At 43.1% G+C, this 23,191-nt stretch overlaps 2 protein-coding genes across 7 annotated transcripts in view; one reads left to right on the top strand and one right to left on the bottom strand.

Annotated features, from left to right (window-relative positions):
- Positions 1–549: 549 nt before the first annotated feature.
- Positions 550–14,538, bottom strand: Acp1 (acid phosphatase 1). Of its 3 annotated transcripts, none has more exons than XM_020176616.2 (6): positions 14,425–14,538; positions 8,563–8,636; positions 8,365–8,478; positions 3,042–3,103; positions 1,848–1,953; positions 550–1,710 (listed from the first exon to the last, which is right to left on the bottom strand). In XM_020176616.2, exons 1-6 carry the CDS (start codon positions 14,522–14,524, stop codon positions 1,633–1,635), a joined length of 534 nt encoding a protein of 177 aa, XP_020032205.2. In that variant the 5' UTR covers positions 14,525–14,538; the 3' UTR covers positions 550–1,632. The 3 variants fall into 3 exon arrangements, 2 of the variants coding, with proteins under 2 accessions (XP_020032205.2, XP_020032206.2); XM_020176617.2 differs by lacking the exon at positions 8,365–8,478 and adding an exon at positions 8,213–8,326; XR_002213120.2 differs by lacking the exon at positions 550–1,710 and having other exon boundaries at positions 1,878–1,953; positions 8,213–8,478.
- A 175-nt stretch (positions 14,539–14,713) lies between these two features.
- Positions 14,714–23,191, top strand: part of Sh3yl1 (SH3 and SYLF domain containing 1) — a 31,185-nt gene continuing 22,707 nt past the window's right edge. For 2 of the 4 annotated variants that reach the window (XM_020176619.2, XM_074049056.1), the window contains exon 1: positions 15,046–15,205. In XM_020176619.2, the coding sequence (XP_020032208.1) occupies position 15,205 (1 nt within the window). In that variant the 5' untranslated portion in view covers positions 15,046–15,204. Of the gene's footprint in view, positions 14,986–15,045; positions 15,206–15,311; positions 15,331–23,191 lie in introns of those variants that run through there. The other 2 variants (XM_074049057.1, XM_074049055.1) reach the window with 2 other exon arrangements.

Genomic DNA, 23,191 nt, shown 5'->3' with positions numbered 1-23,191 from the left:
TTGCAGCGCCCTTATTTGGTCATGTTTTCTATTTGTGGATGACCACTCAACATCTCTTCCACTTTGGGGTCATCATTCCCATATCCACCATCTAACATACTCTCTTAAGTTTCCTATATCCCAGTAATCCCACCGGAGACAGACATAGCTGGTAAACCACCTTCCAAGGACATCAGGGTCCTTAGATGGGATGGGGTACTGGAAGCTCTCCCCTGCTAGGGAGAGGGGTCTCTGGTCGGGAAGGTGCTATGATTCCCATGCCTTTGCTCTTCCCTCAGCCTTTGAGGACAACTCACCTTTTGACTCCAAGTTCTCCAGGATTAGAAGTCACCAATTATGGACAGAGGATCAGGACTGGGTAATGCTTGAGGCCAGCTGGTGCAGTGACGCCAGAAGGGCCTCAGGCAAGAACACTGCAGGGCAGCCCAACAGTCTTCCACAGCAGAAACCACTGCATGTGGCAGCAAGTGCTTACTCAGTTCCACATCTGACTTCCTAATATTGAGGATAAATATGCACACAGAACATGTGAAAGAAATACAGGAGACATTTTCAAATATTCTTGTCAACAGCAAAAGAGGCTGACACAGATTTTTATCTTAGTTGTATTTTTATAACCCCCAGTTTATTTAGTAACAATCTTTTCTGACATATATCCATATGAGTTTGAGGGCCAGCTATCTGACAATACACAATATTACCTGTTTGTAACTTTTTTAAACACTGATGAGAGAATTCTTATTAACATAATAGTATTTAAGCACATCAACATAACGGGACTCTTCAACTTTTTCACACTTAAGCCAATTTATTTTTGACATCTGGGTTTCATATGCATAGAAAAGAGACATTGCTCTACTAAACATAGATAAATTGTACAAGTGTCCTTTCTGTATATAATTTTCAGAGGCAAAATGGCTTAATTGGGAGTCAAGAAGTGACCTCTCATGAAATAAACTAGACACAAACTAACAAGTGTTAAAGAGTGCTGAAGATTCATTCCAATCATCTCTCCAGCCTTTATTTATTGTCTGATGTTTGTGAGGCAGAGTCTCACTATGTAGTCCAGGTTGGTCTGGAACTTATGATCCTCCCACCTCAGCCTTCCTACAGGCATGCGCCACCATGCCCAGCTTCTCCTATCTTTTCAATATACAAGGGTGCACTGTGAGTATCTGAGCAAACACTTCCAAGGTTGGCAGCGAGGTGCTAGGGCTCCACAAGAGGTGCAAGAGGTGCAAGGCAAGCAGAGGACATCAAGTGGTGCTGGCTGTTCATACACAGTGCAGGTATACCACACTATCCAAGTCTTGCTGGGCTCAGAGGCTGACCTGTCTTCAGGTCATTCTTACTTCACTATGTTCTATTTTGCTGTTCCATATTTGCTTGTTCCTCTATTTTGTAATTAGGGCAAAGTGAGAGGTTTAACTAGTCTGGGTGCTTACTGCCCCAAACTGTATGAATCAAACATTTCTATTTATTCTTCTGAAAATATAACTAATGGCCACCCACAATTATTTTAAAGGTAAAACAGTAAGTCAGCTGAAGAAACAGGTGAGGCCTAAGGAATACCACCACACTTTGGCACAGGACTGGTGGCAAGTCACAAGCTAGTGGTGGGCAGGGCAAGCCCTAGTGGGCATTCTCCAGGAAGGCCCTGCAGCACCGGAGGCACTGCTGGTACACCAGCTCGAAGTCAGAGTCGTTCCCCTGAAAGGACAGGAAAAAGAAACACTAGTAATGCTGTATAAAGAAGATGTCCTTAAGAGACCTCATCTGGTCATTTAATATGACAGGATACAACTTGCCCATCTTCACACTGGCCCCATAATCTGAACTGTACTTACATAATAGGGATCTTCAATAATGAGTTGTTTTTGTGGATCATAGCTCCCGAGCAGTTCAATTTTAGCTTTGCAGTTTTTAACTTGATTACTTTTTCTATTCAAATCTCTGTAAAATTGAAACATGAACTTGGTTTTCTGCTCTATGGTTTCAAATTAAACAGGGACATCTGCTAGGGGTTTATGAAATGTCCATATCAAAGTCCAGCCAAAGCAACCTGATTTAAAATGAAACAGAACCCTCTGCAGAGCCACAGGACCCCCACGCGGCTGTGAATTGGAGATCTGTCTGTCAGTAGGGTACGGCAATAGCACCTTCCCATCGATTCTGCTGCACAAGAAAGAATCTTTAAGACAGATAATAATTACGTTTTCTTTTGTGAAACATGTTTTAAGATACTGCTTCAGAGATAAACAAAGGTGATAGAAATAACTAAAAAACGTCACATAAACCACAGGGTATGTGAGGATGGGGCAGCGAGTGCAGTGATGGGCATGGAAGACGTGGCAGTGGCAACAGTGGCTTAAGCCCTTTCACACCCAGCCACCTACTCTGTGAGCTTGAGGTAGTAACTTCAGCTCACTTCTTTGATAATAAAATTGATCTACTGATGAAATGCTGGGGTCTGCAAAGCACGTAAGTATTGTGCAGCCAGTCACTGCTAGCCAATACTCTAGCCCATCAGTTTTAGTTATCAAAATTCTATCTTTCAGACTTATCGGGGGGCAGTATTAAGGTGGGAATAAGGTAGGAAACAACACAATATCTCTTAGTCCATGAACCATCATAGTGGTAACAAAACTGCTTTTGTGAAAATCAATGTGTCTCCTTTTACAAGTACAGACTACAACCCAGCTGATCTCAAGCTCCATCATGCCAACCAGACTTTCGCTTCTGAAAGGTGCACCCTTTACAAACAGAACTATGAGACACTCTTTCTCTCAATTTCCCCGCTATTCTGAATAGATAATTCTGAACATTAGAACCATCACCGTGTATTAAAACTACTAAGGTAATAAAAAGGTCATTTTGGACTTCTTTGCCTACTACTAAATTGGGAGTAGAAATACTCTAAAATATAAAATATGGCTGGTGGATTGGCTCTAGTGCCTGCCTAGCAAGCATGAGACCAAGTTTAAACCCTAATACCACCAAAAAATAAACAAATTAAAAATAAATAAATTTAATAAAAGTACCTCAGATTGCTTTCATCCATACACAATATATAATCGAATGTGGTGAAGTCTTCTTTGGTAACCTAAAATTGAGTAAACAGTCAAAACACTGTGTTTTCTATTTATGCCACTCAAGCCTAGATGATCAAAAATAGTAACTAAAAAAACACTGAATCTATTACTCATTAATAAACAATGTAATTAATTGGGCATCTTTAAAAGTTAATGTATTTTGCAAAGAAATTTTTTTATCACAAGGTTCCTTGGGATAATCATGAACAGTATAAGATGTGGACACAATGCTTCAGTCCCTTGGTAAAGTATAATTCCGAAATGCTCTGTATTTAATCCCCTCCATTATTCTATTTTTCATTCTTCAAGCACTGAATGTCTAAGGCCCCGGTGACACATACCAGCTGAAGTGACAAACCACTGTCCTGTGGAGTTACTTATCCACACAGGAGGACAAATGCCTCTGAGCAAAAATAAGCAGAGGAGATCCAGGGTTTGGGGAGAGGGAGAAAGGCAAATTCTAAGAAGGTGGTCAGAGGGTGGTTAGGAACCTATCCTTGGCTCTTCTTTATTCTGACCAAACACTCACACTTAGGGTGACACGGAGGGTTCCTTCCAGGGCTTTACCTGATTCTAACCTGGAAATTTACTATTTTCTGACATCATAACTTATACATGTAAGCCTATTTAAAATAAAATTGTCTTGCAGATTTTCACTATTATAAATAAAGGAATAAGGAAAAAAACCAACAAATCAAAAGGGTTGGATGTGTGGCTTAAGTGGTAGAGCACCTGCCTAGCAAGCAAAAGGTCCTGAGTTCAAAACCCTGTAACAAAAAACATGCTTTGCAGCAAAAGTGGAAATAACTTGTAAAAATATAACTTCAATAATAATCTTTCTCAATAACAACAACAACAAAAAACCTCTAAAATACTGTAAGTCAGATGCGGTGGTCAGATGTGGAAGCAGAGTTAGGTTTACAGTCTGGCCTGGGCAAAAGCTAGCCTGGGCAAAAGCTAAGACCTTATCTGAAAAATTAAAAGCAAAAGCACTGGGAGTGTGGTTCAAGCAATAAAGCACTCAAGTAGCAAAAGAATAAATATGCTCATTACTATGTTAAAAATGAGAAATTGTAGCTTTTAGTATGCATTTCCATTAATTTTAAGTGTGCCATTCATTTAAATTATTACAAAGGACTGTATATATTATTGTATATTATACTATTTTTCCAAATTAGTTGATGTGAGAAGTGCCCTAGGTTTTAATATTAAACATTGATAATTTTGGACTGATTATAATTAAGTTTTTCTTAAAAAAAAATGCTTAGAGCCGGAGACGTGGCTCAAGTCGTAGAGCACCTGCCTGGCAAGTGCAAAGCTCTGAGTTCAAACCACAGTACTAAATAAGTAAATAAATAAATAAATGTTTAGTAATTTACTAAGTGAAACCATGCATTATTTTTAGATGTTAAAATAATTAAGAAGAGGAGCAGCTATAGCTTACAGGAAATGATGTGTGGCAAATCAACGCCACTACCAAAGATAATTAGAAAACTCAACACAAAAATCAAAACACACCTTCAAACCCATGAGTGTGTTCCTGCAGTAACCTGGTTCTATAAGTCACAATGTCTCTCCCTAAGGATTCAGCTCTACATCTGTGGCAGAACATGGACACAGACAGCAGATCAGTAGCTGAGTTCCATCAGCCCAGGGCACAGGACAGTGCAGACCTCACAAGTTGACCCCAGCAGGCACTGATTGGACCCTACAGCAGGGATCTCAACTTTATAGCCCAACCGCCCCTTAACTTTCAAAATTTTTTCAGGCCCTCCCTCCAAACAATGTATTTATAGGGGTTGCATCTGCTAGTATTTATAATCATTGCCAAAGGTGAAAAAAAGTTCAAACACTTAATAATTAAAAAAATACAAATTCACATCTGTAATATTTCCAATTTTATTATTTTAGTGAAAAACAACTACACTTTTCAATTCCAGAACTTGGTCAGCAGAGTGCCACTGTTTCAGATGGATTTTCAGAGTTGTTTCAGCTCTGCGTTCTGTTGCACTATGCTGTGTGAGATAGTGTAGAAAAGTAAATCTGCCTCACACAAACATGAGTTTTGTATGAGAAATACTTTAGTAGCCCTAGTGGTCACTGTGATTGTAACATCACAACTAGGGAGCAATGGTTTTTTAGAGGTTAGCTGCAATGCAGGACTGGAAGCCCAATCAATGACCTTTCCAGTGACGGTATTTTCTGTCTCACACAGGCCCACTTAGTCAGTCTCTTCCTCTGAATAGATCTTTGGCTTATGCCCCAGAGCACAGGGGACCCTGGATCACATTTTAAGAACTGCATTTTATATTGTGGGATAGGGATTCTCAAAGGACAGACCATAAGCAATGCCAGCAGACATTCTCATTGTCATAATGGGGGCTCTGGCACTGGATGAGGTGCTGCAGACTTTCTGCAAGGCACAGCTCAGCCCTGCATGAAGAACAATCAAGACCCAAATGTCAACAGTGCCAGAATGAAAAGCGTGCTGGAGAGGCGGGAGATCTGGGCAAAAGAGCAGTGCACCAACTAACCTGTCAGCAGTCAAGAGGTAAAGAGGTAACTAGGGTTTTCATGACAACCAGCCCTGGAAGAGCCCAGACTTCTGGAAGGAGGGAGTCCAGCACATGCTTTAGCCTTTCAGCCTTCACCAAGTTCTCTACCTAACCAGGGGAAGGTCAAGAGGTCAAGTAGAGGCTGCATGGCCTCAGTGAGGAAAAGTCCAACACTCTATCCCAAGAGCTGCCAGAGCATGAGGTGTCCTGTCCATGCCACACCTCAGGCTCAGCAGAAGGAGTTGGGCACATGGAAGCTGCACAAGCCCTGCACAAGGTCCACTAGTCACACTGAGCTGACCACCCTGACTCTCAGTCAACAAGAAAGCCTTTGGGGAGCAAAACCAGATCATCCAAAGCCCCATAATTATTCACACACCATGTATTAGTATTATTCAAACAAGAGAGAAAACAGATTCCAGAGTGACCCAGACACCAGTTACCAGACTTTGTTTGAAGTAACAGTGATGGTATGTTCAGAACATCAAGTAAGATGATGAATCTCATTAGGAAGATAAATCTACCAAAAAAAAACATTCAAGAGAAACTTGAAGCAGTCAGTCAATCTCAGTATAATTTCATGAACTCTGGAAATAGCAAAAGGGTTAGTATATCAGAAAAGAGATCAGCACAATATCTCAGACTGAAGAACAGAGTAAAAAGGATAAAAAGTAAAGGAAAGAATCCAAGAAATTTATGTTCAGTATACATACAAGCTGGCACTCAGAAGAAAGCAGGAAGAAATAAAATATGGAAAGATAACGGCTTAAAATTTTCCAAAATTGATGAAAAACATCAAGCCAATCATACTTTGGCCTCCTACAGCAAAGCTGCTGAAACTAAAGACCAAAAAACCCTAAAACAAAAAGCTACAGGCAGCTAGTGAAAGTGGCAATAATTTCAAAGTACCAACAAAAACAACTGACCCAAAATATTAAAGTAGAAATACTATCAACCTTCTATAAACCTGTTTAAAGAATAGAAAACAGAGCATCCCAGTACGTCGTTTTATGAGACTGTGCAACCCTGACTGCAGTGTACGATGTTGGGTATAAGCCCACCAGAACCACACATGAGTACTTAGCAACCTCCACTGCACCACTATTCGCAGAAACCCTGAACTAGAAACAGGGTGCCACCAAGAGTAGGACAGGCAAGTAAACTGTGACAAGGGGGAAGTGCTACGGTAAGATAAGACATGGAAAATCGCAAATGAGAACCGCTGACAGAGAGTGCACATATATTAAGATCCCATTCCAGGGCTAAAGGAAGAAAGTACTTTTGGGTGACTTCAGCAAGAGTGGGAAGCGGCTGCTGAGGGGCAACAGGGCTGCATTCATCAATGTTCATCAATGTGTAATGATGAGTGCAGTAATGATCTGTGCACACATCAATGAAGACTTTACTGACGATCGCAAAGTACATCCAACAGAGGAGAACCTCCATCCCGCTAAGCGCACATCCCAAGAGACTGACTGAATAAGCTGAAAGGAAACAGCACCCCAAGACTATACCATTCACTAAACCTAGTTTCAAAGTACTAGGAAAACTAAAGAAATGTACTAGAAAAGTTATCACACTAACTATGATAATCATAAAGAAAAAGAACTTGCAAACATAAGAGCTAATGTGATACTAACTTACAACATACTTTACCAGTACTTTGAATTAAAAAAAGAAAAATACTGGTAACAATTTTTTTCTTAAAAGCAACAGGGAAAAGCAGCAAGAAACAAATTCTGTAGAAATACCACTTCCAAAGCTGGTAATGAAAACTGCTCTTGAAAGTTTGCTTTTCAAGGTGTATGTATTTAAAACACTCCACTTGCATCCACTGCTATCATGCACTAAGGGTATGAAAACTAATCAGACCTTAAAATCAGATGGCTCCTAATTCTGATTGACTGTTCAAAAGAAATCTATACCCTCAGGCAGTAACAAAACAGAGCCAGACTAGGTACATACCTGAAGATACTCAGAATAACAAATATTAAGAAAGGGTCAACCCTTTAATATTTAAATAAAGAAATCTTAGAAACACAACTGCATCTTCTGGTTTATACTACAAATACAAACCTATCTTCATTTGAAATTGAAGTGTTTGTTGTTACTTCAGTAGACCTCACAAGTAGTCTGGTATGACACACTCCAATTATATGTGCATAATTGTACCAATATTCCCCTATATTTCTAAGGTGCTCACAGTTGAAAAGCAGTTTTTGAACATGCTGTATGACTCTGTTCTAGCACCAAACTCGTAATATAAGCAGAACAGTTACTATAGCCTAAATGTGTAACCAAAAACTATTCAGGTACCAAGAGAATGGAGACTACAGCTCAAGTCTAGCTTGCAGCTAGGGTTCTTTCATGTGATTTTTATAATCTTTTTCTGTATTTTAGTAAGTAATCCCAAGGCCATGCAAGTCTTTTAGAATTGCACATGCAGCATGTTAATTTTATTTACCCCAAATAAACCTATCATTCACACACAGGCTTGGTCAGCCTCTCACAACTTCTCAAGTTACAGGACTCTATGTAGGAGAAATTAAACAAGATCTCCTCTACCTGTCTTGCCTTATGGGCTGTGCTAATGCCGTGATTTCCTAGGCAGCTCACAGCTCTTGGGTCTGGGGCCCGGCCCACGTTCCAGTCGGAAACAGCACCGCTGTCAATAGCCCACTGTAACACAAAACACAGGTCAAGTTCCAGTACGGTACCTGCCGGGCAATGTGAGTCATGGGGATGCCGTGCTTCCTCATGCAGCTCTGCCCTCGATAGTCAGGGGGGTTTCCCACTTCATATGTGGATGTGGCCGCACTGTCTATCCTCCACTGCAGGAGAGAAAAAAAATGTTCCGCCACTTTCCTGCCCAAAGGTGCTCAGGCTGGTCTGTTTAAGGTATGGATGATACTTACATTATCTGAAATGTTTTGGTCAGCTACAAGTTTTCTGAAAACTGCTTCTGCAATGGGTGACCGGCAAATGTTACCTTAAAAGGAAGGAAGAGGAAATACAGAGTGTCAGCTGTGGTAAAAAGGTGGATGCTAACTTCTAGCAGAAGAGTCAATGGACCATCTTGCACACAGTAGCTGTATCCTCCCTGTGGAGAAGCAAACGTCAACACTGCAGTGCAGAGTAGACCTGGCAGAGAGCAACTGATCAAACCAAGTTCAGTGATGTGACACCAAATGCCCAGGTACAAAGACATTAAGAAAGCAACTTTAACCAAAATCACCCTCTCACAGGTTGCTACTAATGACCCAGAAGTGAGTCATGAAATCAATGAAGTAAGTTGCAGCCAGCTTAGTTTACAATGAAATACAACAGAACTGATCAACTATATTATACATAATGAGTTATTTCACAAAACAATATGCAAATAAACAAAATGTTTAACATAATGATTCAACACAAATTTTCCTGAGTAATCATGTGCTAAGAGGAATATGGCCACACAAGTTAGCCAGCTGAGGTTCAGAGTGAGGCCCTCTTGACTGCCCCATCTGCCCTTGACTTCTGCCACCAGAAGCCAGGTCAGGATCCCCAGGTCCATCCTCACTCCAGATCAGATGACTACAAATCCAGGGTTTCCATATACTCCTCCAGATTTGATGATTCTCTAGAATGACTCAGAGAACTCAGGAAAGTGCAATACTTGTGGTATAGTTTTACTGCAAAATACAGATTGGAAGTAGTCAGAGGAAGAGAAGGTTCCAAACAGGAAGCTTCCTTGTCCTTGGGGACACCTGGCCCTTCTGTTACTGGTAAGTGACAGCACTCCAGGAATCTACTGCTACCCAGCAAACTCAACCAAGCTCTTGTACTGGGGGCAATGTACTGAATCTCTGGCCATGCAGCTGAATTAATCTCAGAGCCCCTCTTCTGCTGTATTGGGCTCAGAGGGCTCCAAGTCCTGTCTGGAGTTTCTCATTAACATAAACTATGGGGCCACCATGAATAACAGACATACCATTACTCCTAGAAATCCTAAGGAAATCAGAGGTGACTTCCCAGGAGCCAGGATGAGGGCCAAGTTCCTTACTGCACAGGGAAAAAGACAAAAGGCATTTGATCTTTGCAAATAGATCTGCTGTGTGCCAGTGATGTATGAAGGGGAGACACAGTTTATATAATAATAATAAAAAAGTAAATGCAGACAAACAAGCACTATCTTATGCGAACACAGAAAATCAAAGATTCTACAAAGACAAACAAAACATAAGAAAACTTCTTACCAGAGAGAAAGGAGACTGAGCTGACGCTTACGAGATGAGGGGGTCTAATGGTGGGAGGCCCTGGAGTCAGGGATGGCCGACCTAGGGGGTACAGCTATTCTGGTCCAGGTGCAGATGGTAGCGAATGTAAGCCAAGTGGCCCAGGACATGGGGGCCCTAACACCATGCCAAGGTCTGGACTCAGTGCACAGTGAGAAGAACCTGAAGGTTCTGGGGAAAAGGGCAATGTGATGTATTCAACAAGCATAGTTCATGTGCCTACCACTTCTGAGCCAAGAACTCTATTAGGGCATGCAGACAGAAAGCTGTTCACAACACAGACCCTTGCTACAAGTTAGGAAAATAACTGGCAGGCTTAAGGAAACATTAAAAGAGCACAGGACTGAAAGCAGAGAGACCCTCTACAAGGTGAATATGATAGCATAAGATGGGAAAGCATGACCCCTTTCCTTAGCCACCCGAGGTCAGCCCACATTCCTCTAACACAACAGGTTAACAAAAGAAAAGCAAAATAGATTTAAACAAAGGTTTATGCACCATAGGAACCTTCAGATTAGAGACCCAAAGGCTGTCCTGTCTCAGTTTTATGCTACGGTTCAATGAAGAATTTATACCTGTGCAGAACTGTTACTGGACAAATGGCTATTATCTGATGGTAACAGATGGAGTTGAACCCAGCAAGGCCTTTAAGTGCAGATCATTCCTGACCTCTCTATGGAGCACACTCTTTCTTCCCAGATATGGGGCAGGACACCTCTAGACTAAAGGTTTTCAAGGGACAAAGAAAAATAATCTTCCGAGGTTTAAGGCTTTTTTGGGGAAGAAGTCTAGTTTTTATGAACTACCTCAGAGGAATTCTACTCTGCTTCAGAGGGCAAGATACATGGTAAAAACACACCAGTGCCCTGCTGCCTTTACTGCCACATCCCTCAGCTTTCCCCATAAACACTGTGGTTTTCCACGGTTGTAAACAGTCTCATCTTTAAACTATCAAAGTTAAGAATTAACCATGAATGCCCTCCATATGCTGGCTCATGTTGTAAAGGTTTTGCTTCCCACATTCTACTTTTTGTTTGATTTTTCAGCAAGTACCATCACCAGCAATATCTCATCACTGAAAGTCTTCCTGAGGGTGTATGATCACTTTACTTACAACTTTTAACAGCCAACATTGTATGCCGAACTAGGAAAGTGTGTTACTATTTTACAGCTATAGAAATAATAATAGATGCCTAAGATCTCAGTTCCAGGAAGAGTGCTGTGATTCACAACTGTAATCCCAGTTACTTGGGAGACATCGGGAGGATCTTGGTTAGAGGCCAGCTAGGACAAAAAGTTAGCAAGACAAAAATGCTGAGTGAACAAAAATGCTGGATATGGTAGCTTGTGCCTGTCATCCCAGCTATGCTGGTGTAAGTGAGAGGATTACGGTCCAGGACAGTCTGGGCAAAAAACCAGAAGACTCTACATAAAAAATAGCAAAAGCAAAAGGGGGTGTGGTTTAAGGGTAGAGTGCCTGTAGCAAGCACCAGGCCCCAAGTTCAAACCCCAGTACCACCAACTAAAAAGAAAAAGACTCACCCCATCTCTTTATCAATAACTTTCATTAACTGCAATATAACAGCTTACTTTCCCCACAATACGAAAACTTAGAAGACTATTTAATGACTTAATGGCATATATACTTGTACTTTGCCCCCAGACAGCTGTATTTAAAGCAAGAAGTTATGTAACAGAATGGATATAAAACAAAAAACTCCACTACCACAAAGATTGTCTACTAGTAAGATAAAAAGAAGGGAAATCTAGATTTCAAAAGTCAACACCATCATATTAATGTTATTAAAAGCTATAGGGACTGAGGGTATAGCTCAGTGGGAAGAACTTTGCCTTGCATGTGGTTTGATCCCCTGCTCCACCAAAATAAATAAATAAATATTTCAAAAATAGAAATGGAACATACTGGCTGTTAGTAAAGCACAGAGTCTTAGGTTTCACCTTCAGAACAAGTTCTGAACCTGCAACGTGGGTTCTATTACCAGTTACACTGGCTGGGGCTTGGGTCAAAGCTGCCTTCCCCAAGAGGACTCTGGTTTACAGAATAAAAAGCTTTCCTCACAATCTTCCTGAAATAAGAAGCTCTTCTCAGTAAGTATTCCTACTGACTAACCTCTGATGCTTTCCTACAATTCAGTCTCAAAAGAGTCCAACTAAGGCTCCAAGGAATAAAACTTTGACATTTCAAACATATAGCTCCTACTGTCCCCTGCCCCATGGGAGCTACCACATAAAATGCACTCTGGACCAGACACTCAACAGCTGATCAGCAACCACCTGATCAGCAAGGGCATCCTGATCAGTCCCAGCCCCTCCATCAGACTAATCTCAACACTGCAGCTGGAACAAATTACATCCTTCCCCACCTCTGCTACAAACCTCCAATGGATTATCTCACTCAGTGCAAGCCCATGTCCTCACATGGCCTCCCAAGGTCTGCACCTCAAACAGGGGTCCAAAACTACAGCTTGGGGCTTACCACTTTGTGTACAGCACAGACAGCTAATAATTTTTAAAGTTTTAAATAGGTGAAAAAACACAAATATGGAAACTCTTGAGATAAATTATATATTGTCCCAATATTGGTGTCTATGAACAAAGTTCACAGCCAAGCTTGATCACTTATGAGTTGTCTGGTGCTACACAAACAGTTCCCCACAAAGCCAAATTATTCACTCTGGCTCTTTATAGAGTATGCAGACCCCTGCCCCAAAGCATCCACTGTAAGGCCCTAACTTCTCCCCATGCAGCTAGAATGATACTAGTCAGATATCATGGAGGGCAGAGAAAAGTCACTAAATTATCTGCAGCGTCCTCAGCATGAAGGACTCCTGGCTGAGAAAGGTCACTGGGTTCCCAGGCCCAGCCTGTTTGGACTATGGAGATTACCCACATAAAATCCACACCAGCTGCCTTCTGAGCCAGGATGGGCATGACACCTGATTCCTTTCAAGTCTCCAGTCATAGGTCACCTTCAGGTGAGGGCTTCCTAACCATGAACTGCACTCCATTCCCACCCCATTCCTGCTTTTTCTTAACACTTCACACCAAATGAATGAGCTCACTGGCACTGCTTAACTGACAATTGATGACTGAGAGACAGCACTGGCTTCAGAAAGGTTAGGGTTTATCTCTGGTGTCCACTATACTATCATCCACAACGTCTGGCATATAGTGGAGAAAAAAAACCTACTGCACTGTAGAAAAATATATGTAAGTATGCAAGCATACACCTTCCTATTAATAGCCACCATGGTGCAAAATGGCTGTAGAGTCAACAATATTAAGCAAAAATAAACAAGGCAATGGGATAGTATTAGATACCTAACTGGAAACAAATCACTATTTAATGTATTTGTTGATTCCACCAGTCTTTAATAAACACCTTAAAAGTCAAGTGATGCCCACTATCAATGCAAAACAGAGTGAGTTTTTTACAGTTTCCCCTCACAGGAATTAAGTACTACAAATAGCTAGTGAGTATCAAGTACTGCCCCAAAGCTGGAAAAACAAACAAAAACAAGCCAGTTATTACTCACAAGAAAGTTAAAGCTCACTGGGACCTCAACTGGCTACCAAATAATTATAATGAAATTTGAGGAATAAAACATCTCTATAAGGAGTCAAAGGAAGCAACTAATGGTCTGGGGATGCAAATAGGGGAAGATTTGGTTTTGATCTCACAAAACACAAAGCTTTCCAGGCAAAATGCAGTATGGCATCCAGAAGCACCTGACAACACCAGGAACAGTAAGCATATACTGAGGTCAGCAAGGAGTTCTGGAAGGCAGTGCCCATGTGTGAGTGGAACAAGGTAAGGGAAGTGGGGAAGAAAGGTCTGGCAAGCTTCCATCCTCAAGAGGATCAGCTTTACTTTGTAGGAAATGCATGCTCGGCAGAAGACCTAACACTAAAAAGTGAATTCCATTCTGAGTAAGGGGGCCTCAGTGATGACATTCTAAGAATGAAAACAATTCTGAGTTGGAAGGTATTTAAATTGAAAAAAATATCAGTTGTTATGCAAAGACACTACGACACTGGAGACCAAGATAACAGAAAAACCTCCACCACCCTTTAGTTGAGATCCCCAGTAACTGCAGCCCGAGGACACCAGCAAGTCAACCGTTGCAGTTACTGGTTCGGAGATCCCTAACAGAAAACATCGCTCCTGCGGCCTCAGGCCCTCCTGGACACAAAAAGGGGAACGAGAGACTGTAGTAAGTGTAATGAAAAGGACCAGCTTGGAGGATGATGCCAGGTCGTCTGACATGGGGGGTGGCAGGCAGGTGAGTGAGGTCACAGGCTTGAAGGAAACAGGGCAGGGGAACCGGGACACAGACTTGGGGAAGACGGGAAGGTAAGGTACCCGGCGCCCGCCCCACTCAAGCCCGTCGCATCGTCTCCCAAGGTTGATTGACCAGCCAGAGCATACAAGAGGCACTCAACGCTCCAAGAAAAAAGGGTGTTAAGTTAGTGCGCCCTTACCTAAACACACGAATAGCACGGACTTAGGACTGTGATCCGCCATCTTCCCTGCGAATACTGGCGCCCAAAGACTGCGTCTGCGCGTCCCCAGTTTGCGCATGTGCACTGCAATACCCACACCCGCGCCTGCGCAATCAGCCACCCTGCGCTGGGCCGGTCCGGAGGCGGGGCCGCCAGTCGCTTGGAGGGCGTGGCGGGGACCAAGGGGCGGGACCTTCTGGGGCGGAGGGGCGGGGCCACGTGGGTGGGTTGTGAAACCTTTCGGGGCGTGACAGAGGTTGGTCTGGTCAGGCCGGCCGCGGTGCTGCTCACCTGGGCAACGGCCGGGTGCGGCCGTGGTCCCCCCGCCTGTGCGGGGCGGGCTAGGCGCCGAGGGAGTGGGGGTTCGCCGACCCTCGGGGATCCTCGGCTCAAGTGCAGGAACCCTAAGGGGCGGGCGGTCCAGCCCGACTCCAGCCCCAGGCTGCGCTCAGAGCCGCTTCTAGCAGCTATCTGCTCCGTCGGGTGGGATTTCCCTATTTAAAGCGATGGGATTTTAGAAGGCTCCAAGGGAATGAGTAGGTGAGGCGCACTTGCGTTTTGCCCTGGGACAATGTATAGGGCGGGTGCTTTGTATTGGGCAAAGGCTCGGGGACGCCGGCTCCCTTACCCGGGTCAGGTGCGCTGCCCGCCGGGGCGCGTCCCCGCCCGGAGGCGGGGCGAGCGGAGGGCGCCTTCCCTTTCCTGGGCAGGGCAGGTGTGCAGAGCTGCGGGGCGCGGAGCCGAGCGGCTGGGGACACAAGTGAGTAAGGTGTTGGCGCGCGGGTGGGCCCACCTGGAATCGGGACCGGGACGAGTGCTTGTCGTAGTAACCCTACTTTTAAGAAGGCGTCGCCGGTATCTTCCTGTCGCCCAACCAAATTCGCAGTGGGTCCTTTCGCAAACTGTCAGAATTTAAGATTAGCGCTTTCCGGTTGAATGGGTCACAGGTTCCAATTGGAGTTTAACCGCAGTCGTTTCGACTCACAGAAATACACCTTCTGCGTTTCGAATTCTAACTGCTAGCTTTCATTTAATATTTTGATACCTTCCGGTTTCAAATTGTTTTGATAAATGGCGTCCTGAGAGCCTGAAATGTAAGGAGAGGAGCAGGCCTTTGAACCTGAACCAAGCTGGCAAGGTCCAGGCGTGGTCCCCTAAGGAGGGCCCACCTGGCCTCAAGATGGGTGGCGCTGAGCAAGGAGCACTGGGGGATCTTGGTGCTATCAGGGCATTTCTTTTCTAAAGTGTGAACTGCTCTGAGATGGGGTTTCCCGCTGGCTGAAAACGTGCCATTTTCACTTCATTTCAATAAATATCCAGTGTCACCACTGCCCTGCTAAGGCTAATCTGGAAAGAATGACACAAAGGTTCTACCTATACCTGCAAGGAGCAAATGGGTGAGAATCTCTGCCCTGGGAGAGAGGCCTGTTTCTCTTCTGACCAGAGAATGTGCGTGTCCTGCATTCTTGTTCACCTAGGTGTTTCATTGAGATGTGAGGAAATGTTTGGACTAATGATGAGTTAGTCAGAAATCTGCAAACCCAGTTCAGAGAATAACAGGTCTCTGGTGTAAACTGCTGTTTAATCCAAGGCTCTGGTCTATTATTGAAATACCTGAGCATCTTCTAGTTGTCTGCAAATTGCTACGTTGGAGGTTAAAACAGTTTAAGTGGTAACTTCCATCCTGTTTATTGTCTTTAAGGAGAACTGACTATTTGTTCATTAGGGTTCAATTTAATCATTTCTGTAAAATGAGTCAATACTACTCCTCATCTTTTGTAAGATTAAAAAGTCCTTTTAACTCTGCTCCTAAAGATGATTTGGTACTTTTATTGTGTTTAGGAAATCTTTACTCTCAGGAGACTTCTTTTGAAATGAGGATTTGGTATTTCAAAGTAAAAGTAAGTTGGTACTAGTGAAAGAGAAATACTGTACCATGTGACTACTGGATAGTTACAAGTTCTTGTTCTGATTAGTTTATTTGTAAATGGTGTCATAAGGCTTAATTCTTTGCCATTTAAGACCTGTGCTTGCTAGACGGGTGCTCTACCCAGTCCTTTTTTGCTTTAGTTATTTTCTGATAGTGTGTCCAGTTTTTACTTGGGGCCAGCTGCCTCCTCCTACCTATAGCTTCTGTGTAGCTGAGATCAGAGGTGAATGTCACCACACCTTGTCAGTTGAGATGAAGTCTTGCTAACATTTTTAGGGGGTGGGGTGGTGTGGGGATTGGCTGGAACCTCAGTTCTCCTGATCTCCACCTCTGCAGTAGCTTGTTGTAGGTGTGAGCCACTGTTGCAGTGGTCTGTTTTTAGATATGTTGTAGTTGTTGCCAGGAACTGTGTTTCATGTGATCTAAGAATGAAAGTCACTGACAACAGGATGAGCAAAAAGCAGTTTTACTTAAGTAGAAAGGGTAGGAGTAGAAAAGCTTCCATATAAATGGGAGGGGTCTCAGAAAGGCTGAGCCCTTGAGGCTGTTTGTCTAGAAGTTTTTATAAGGATATTATTTCCTGGTTGAAGGGAAGCTGGTTGTGTCTCTGTGCTATTGGTCCATTCAGAGATACACATCTGTGCCAGTCCATGGACATCACAGGGGCACTGTGTATGACCCCCTTTTCCTTCCCAATGGCCCTGAGGTTTGGCACACTGGCTGGACATCCTATCAGGGCCTAGTTCACATGCCTTTAGCAGTTTCAAGGCCTGAGTGAGTGATTTCAAGATTTCCCATTCCCCACACCTGTTTATCTCAACTCTGTGTCTTTGCTAAGCTTCCATCAAGTTCCCTCTGCTCCTGTTTTGCTTGGCCATTTTTTATCTCCTAACTTCATCTCACCACCACACTGGTCTATTTTTTTTCTTGATTATTTTTTCTGGGAAGAGTCCATTTTTTTATGATCAGCCTAGAGTGGCCTGTGTGATTTAAGCTAACATCTTCCTGAGATCTCTGTGGAGAAGATGAAGCAGGTGTGAATCAAGCTCTCAGTTCTTTGTCCTTCATCCACAGCCTGGGGTTAGGGGGAGGAGAAAGAGGTACAAGCCACAGTAAGATTTGGCATTCACACGGTCAGTTTGATTGGAAGTTTGGCTCAGGGAAATTAATCTGACAGGGATAAAAGCTCTGCTTTCTAGAACTGACAAACTTTGTCTCCTTAAGACAAAGGAAGTAGTTAAACAAGGCTCCAGAAAGACAGCATTAGTCATAGAAAGTTGTAGTTGTCGGGCAGCAGTGTTCAAAGTTGTACATTGAGAAAACAGCCTTTCAAAGCCTCTTGAGAGATTAAAGTTGCTTTTAAGATTTAGTCAACTTGTTCTTTATACTGTCCATCCTTAGCTGCTGTTCTAGTTTCTTTGATTTTTTGATGCAGTTTTATCAGTTTAGGAAGTTAACCTCCATTTCCAGCCAGTGTGCCAATTATAAATTTTAATAATTAATATATAATTAACAGAAATTTGGAAAACCATTTCTAAGCTTACTTTTTCTAGAGGTTCCCCTTTCATAATTTAGTATCTTTTGAGGAAAGTAATATGCTTGCTGACAGAAGCAAAGCTTGGGTTCCCAGAGTGTGGTTGAAAGTGGAAGAAGGGGTTCTTTGGTGTCCAGGCTTTTGCTCCTGGCCCTTGGTGGAGGTCTAGATTGGAAACAGTGGTCAGCTTTCTCACCCCAGTGGTTATTTATTCAGAATAGAGTGCAAATATTACTGTTTACCTCCAGAGGCCCTACTCCTGTTATGGTAATATGTAAAATTATTTCTGGGTCTTAAGCTCATTTAAGCTTTTGTGGTTTCCAAAGTCAAAATTTTATTTCCAGTATTTTATAAACTCTTCTTAATTTTTAAATGTATGGAATTTTTTAAAGTATGGAAAATTTCAAATATTTTAATTGCTTGTAAAAGCACACTTTACATCTAATACCTTCTTAGCTTATGGTTTGGCAGCCACCCTTCTCAGGAAAAAAAAAACCTAAACAAAACAATAGCTTGCTTGGCTTTGGAATTTGGAGACTTAAGACCTCTCTGAGTATTCAGATGTGAAGTTCAGGAGGCATTGTGGTCACTCAGGGTCATGGAATAGGATGGCACCCCCCTCGGGTCAAATCATGCTCTGTTTTCCTTACAGAACAGCACAGCAAAAGCCAGATTTGAAGCTGAGGACAGGAAGTGAGACCTATAGCTAAAAATTTTATTTCTGGTTCTGACAGAGAAATTCACTGCATTCAGCTGTGACCAGGCAGTACAATTTTGTAGGAAGTTTCAAACAATTCTTGATATTTTCTGTAGTCCATCTGACATGCTGATGAGTTCTCATTGTAACTAGGCTTGTCTGCAGTCCACTCACAGGGAAGAACCCACTAGGAGCACTTATGCCCAGTTGTTATCCTGCCCATGACCTTCCCTCTGGGCTAGGTGTTTGCAGAGCTGACACTTGGCTGTGGAATGTGCATCCTGGTCTAAAACAACTCAGGAGGTCAAAGTACACAGTATTCGTGTGGACACAGTTTTTCTTCCTGATTTACTTGCACATGTCAGAATGTCTGGTCTAAATTGGCTTTAACAGTATTTTCCTGGTCCATGTGACTGAAAATCCAGTACTACTCTGCATTCAACATGGTTCTACAGCATTACACACATGGTAGTGATACAGGCTGTGGTGCAAGCTCAGTACCTTACATGATGGAAACTTTGAGAGATCAAGCAATGGAATCATATTTTCTGAGCTATTACTTAGATGGAGCTTGTCTTTGTAGAAATGGTCATAGGGATTTGGTATTGAGAACAGGCAAGCAGGAGTCCCAGTGAGAAATCAGTCATAGGCCCTGGGACAGGTTGGCAGCAGGGGAGGAAGATGTGATCAGAACATGAATGTATTCTGAAGTCAGGAGAAAAGCTACAGTTGGGTTTGGAGATGAGCTCTCATGAAATCTAGCTGAGACGAAGGCTGGTTGCAGATGATCCTCAGACGAGGGAGTCAGTTCTGAATAGTTATGTTGGAGACGCAAAGGTTGACATAGAAGCACAATTTAGGGGGAGGTTAAAAATAAGTAGAATTGAGGGAGGTGTTGAATACAAATGGTGCCTCAAGCTGTGGAACTGGGAGGGAGCATCTGAGATTCAGGTCAAGAAGAAGAGGACTCAGGACAGGATGGCCCTGTGCTATTAACAATAACAAAGTGTTCCCCCAGTCCCTTAAGCCAGAGGTGGGGGTTTGTCCTTCCCAGGTGACGTTTAGTGTGCAACTAAGAGGAAGCTCAGCCCAGGAGGAAGGGGAATTCTCCAAGGCAACAGGAAACCCAAGGCAGCTGCTGAAATCCCATTTCAGGCATGGACTGGGGGTCACCCCAGGAGAGGATGTCACAGAATGGTGTCCTCAGCAGGTAGTCAGTGCTTGCTGCTGTTTTCTGTAAAGGGCCAATTACCACCTATTAGGTTTCACAAGCCAGAAGATGAAATTTAGGATATTGTGGATATCTAGGATATTTAGGAAATTTAGACTTTTTTTTTTTTTTGTGGTTATCTGTGTGGCACTTGGGACTTTAAGCCACACCACTAACCCTTTTTGCTTTTTTTTTTTTTTTTTTTGCCCATAGCTGGCCTCAGAAGGTGATTGTCCTAACTATGCTTCCTGTGTAGCTTAGATTACAGCTATATGCCACCATATGGGGATTATTGGTTGAGATGGGGTCTTACTAATTTTTTGCCCAGGCTGATCTCAAACCATGATCTTCCTGATTGCCATCTCCCAAGTACTTGGGATTACAGGTATAAGGCACTGTGCCTGTCCCCATGTTGCCACTTCATTAACAAGAGAGAAAAGAAACTTCCATAATTTCTTTATAAATTGAAAACAAAACATATGATTTGAGTGCTTCCCTACAGCAAGGTCTACTGTGCAGCCCCACCTTGCTAGAGGTTCACCTACATTTCTCATGAGTAGAGCACAAATACTAATGGTCACTCCTGATCTCTAATGTGAGCCTTCTGAAAATGTTCTTCTTTTGTGTTATTTCTGGCTGGGGAGCAGGCAGTGGCTGGATCTGGCCTGGGCCTAGCTTGCCAGTCCTGCTGGACCAGTTATTGGCTCCCAACCTTGCTCTCCCAAAGCACCTGACAACACACCCAAGATAAAAAGGGAACTCTTTAACCTGAGCTTCCTTGTCACAGGGTTATGGAGGGCTTCACAAGAGGCAGGGCCATTGGGAGCTCACGAGCCAGGCCCTGGACAAGTTCCCTCAGACTTCAAGCAAAATCCCTTCTGCAAGTCCTCTCCACCGAGAAACCAGAGTTCCCTCTGCAGCTCTGTGGGTCCTGGCTGCAGCCCACCTACTCAAGGATCTGGAAAGCTGCCCAGGGGGCTGAGTCTGGTGGAATCTTGTTCTGCCTTAGGCAGCCACATATATTTTGCCTTAATAATTCTGACATCAAGCTCCCCCCTCCATGGTCAGCCCAGTCGTGGGGTCTTCTGTGTGGAGATGGACTCTGCACCTGCTCTGGGGGGACAGAGGAGGAGATGGCAGAACTAGGGTCCTGAGAGAAATGTGCTATACCTACTACATTATTACATTAAAATGTTCATAGCAATAGGAGAACTTGATACAGCAAAGATAACACATCTTTTTATCCATTTAACATTTAATGAAAAAGCAAAATTACAGTTTGACTCTTAAAGGACATGAAAATTGTGTTATGCTATGTAGTCAAGAGTTAAAATTTGAACATACAGGATTATCATATTTGATGTGTCTACCCAGTTTTCACCTCCTAAGTGACTAGAATGCAGATAAAAACCAGTTAAAACTAGTCCCAAGATATAAATTAAATTTACAAACTCATTCCCATCTTTCTTCTTTAGCATATACCATGGAAAGATCAGAAATATTTTAGAACACATTAGGGTATAGTGGCATAGCCAGTCCCCAAGTTTCTACTACTTAATTCAGCAGAAGTCACTTCTCCCTCAGGTAGGTGTTTAATGTGGGTGTGGAGCAAGGCAGTTTCTGGTGTGATGACTCTGTGTCTTCTATCCTTTCCTCCTCAGGCTCTGCCATCAAAGTCCTCTCAATGGTGACACACCACTGTCAGGCACTTGTTTCCCAGAGCCACCCCACATTATGATGGGGGAGCACACACATGGGTGGACAAGTAACTGTCCCAGCCCCACAACCAGCAAGACAAAGCCTCCACGTGTCACTCATTCTGTGTAAATTGAGGCTGTATGTCCTTGCTTTAGATACCCAGGAAAAGTCAGGAACACACACATTGTCTATCATCATACACACTACACTCAAAGGATCTACCTTAAGAGCAGATTGCGAACATATTAGTGTCAATTTTCTAGTTATGTTCTCATTATCTCGCTCCTTAAAAAGTACTTAAAAGGGACCTCCTGTAATTTTTATCCGTCAAAATGGAAAAGAAGCTAGTCCATCGGAGTATGTACTCACTAACCAGTTTTCAAAATGTGTGAACTGTACAAACGCAGTTGGAAAGTGGAACTTCGGGAAACTGAAAATGCCCCTCACTGTATGTTCTCTTAATCGTTTGTGGAATACCAAATGAGCCATTTTCATCTTTTTATGTTACTTTCAATCATGGCTAAAATCTGAAATTAAGACCAGCAGAAGCTACTGGAGACCTGGCAAGGCCAGGCTGAACGCGGACGCCTAGGGTCCACGTGGGGAAGGGAAGAGCGAGAGATCCGGACGGTGGTGCAGGCAACCAGAACCAGACATCAGACTTCCAGAGCCAGGGTGACGGCGGCGGAACCCCCGGGGTTGCACGTGCGCATTGTGGCCTGTGGGGCTCAGAAGGGCAAGCAAGCCAGGTGGAGCTCCCGGCTGCAGCCACAGGGCCGCACGGGCCCAAAAGCTGCCTGGATAGAGACCCAAAATATGGTCTCTCAACTCTGCCAGTCTTGGCATCCCGAAGCCTGCAGACTAACAGAAAGAGCGGAACAGGAAAATGCATACCCGCGTGCGGGGGATTGGTCAAGAAGGACCGGAAGTGACGGGGCCAGAAATGGTGGAGACAGGCCGGAAGTGACAGTAACCATGTATGGGTGCAAAATGTGCTTGAGAACTTGAGGACAGCATAGACGAAACAGGACACAAATGGTAGGGACTGAAACAAATGGACTGAAGCTGAAAGCACAGTATTTAAAGCGAACTTGAAGATACAGCAACTGTAAATGGTCAAAGCTCAAAGAAACAGGCCAGGAGAACAGGAACAGTCTCAGTGACACGTTGCTGGGGGGTGGGGGGGTGGTGGCGGGAGAAAGAAAAAAAACACCTAATAGATTTGGAATTTGTGTGCCAAGATTGGGAAATGAGGCATTAAATGTATTTTAAGAACTAATGCCCCAAATTTCAACAGACACCATTTAGGAAGGTAAACCTTAAACTGGAGAAAAAAAGTAAGGGGTTTGTTTGTGTTTGATGGGGGATATATATCCATAGTTTGTAGGGATCTTTTATAAGGGAAAAATACATTTTTAAATGGCCAGAAAAAAAAATCTATAAACCATAAAGAACAGAAATGAACATTAGGAAAAGTTTCAGCATAATCACACAGGAAATCAAAACTACGTTTACACTGGTATGCCACTAAACTAACATCTAAAAGTTTGATCATACCAAGTGTTGTAGAGTAATTGGACCTCTCCGAATTTCTGGTGAATCATAAAATGTTACCACTTCAGATAACTCTTTGGAAGCTTCTTATATAATTACCATTACATGCACTTACCATTATGA

This window comes from Castor canadensis, chromosome 12 (genome assembly GCF_047511655.1).
Source record: "Castor canadensis chromosome 12, mCasCan1.hap1v2, whole genome shotgun sequence".
NCBI lineage: Eukaryota > Metazoa > Chordata > Mammalia > Rodentia > Castoridae > Castor > Castor canadensis.
Note: the sequence above shows the minus strand (reverse complement) of the source record. Positions and strands in the feature narration are given on the sequence as shown.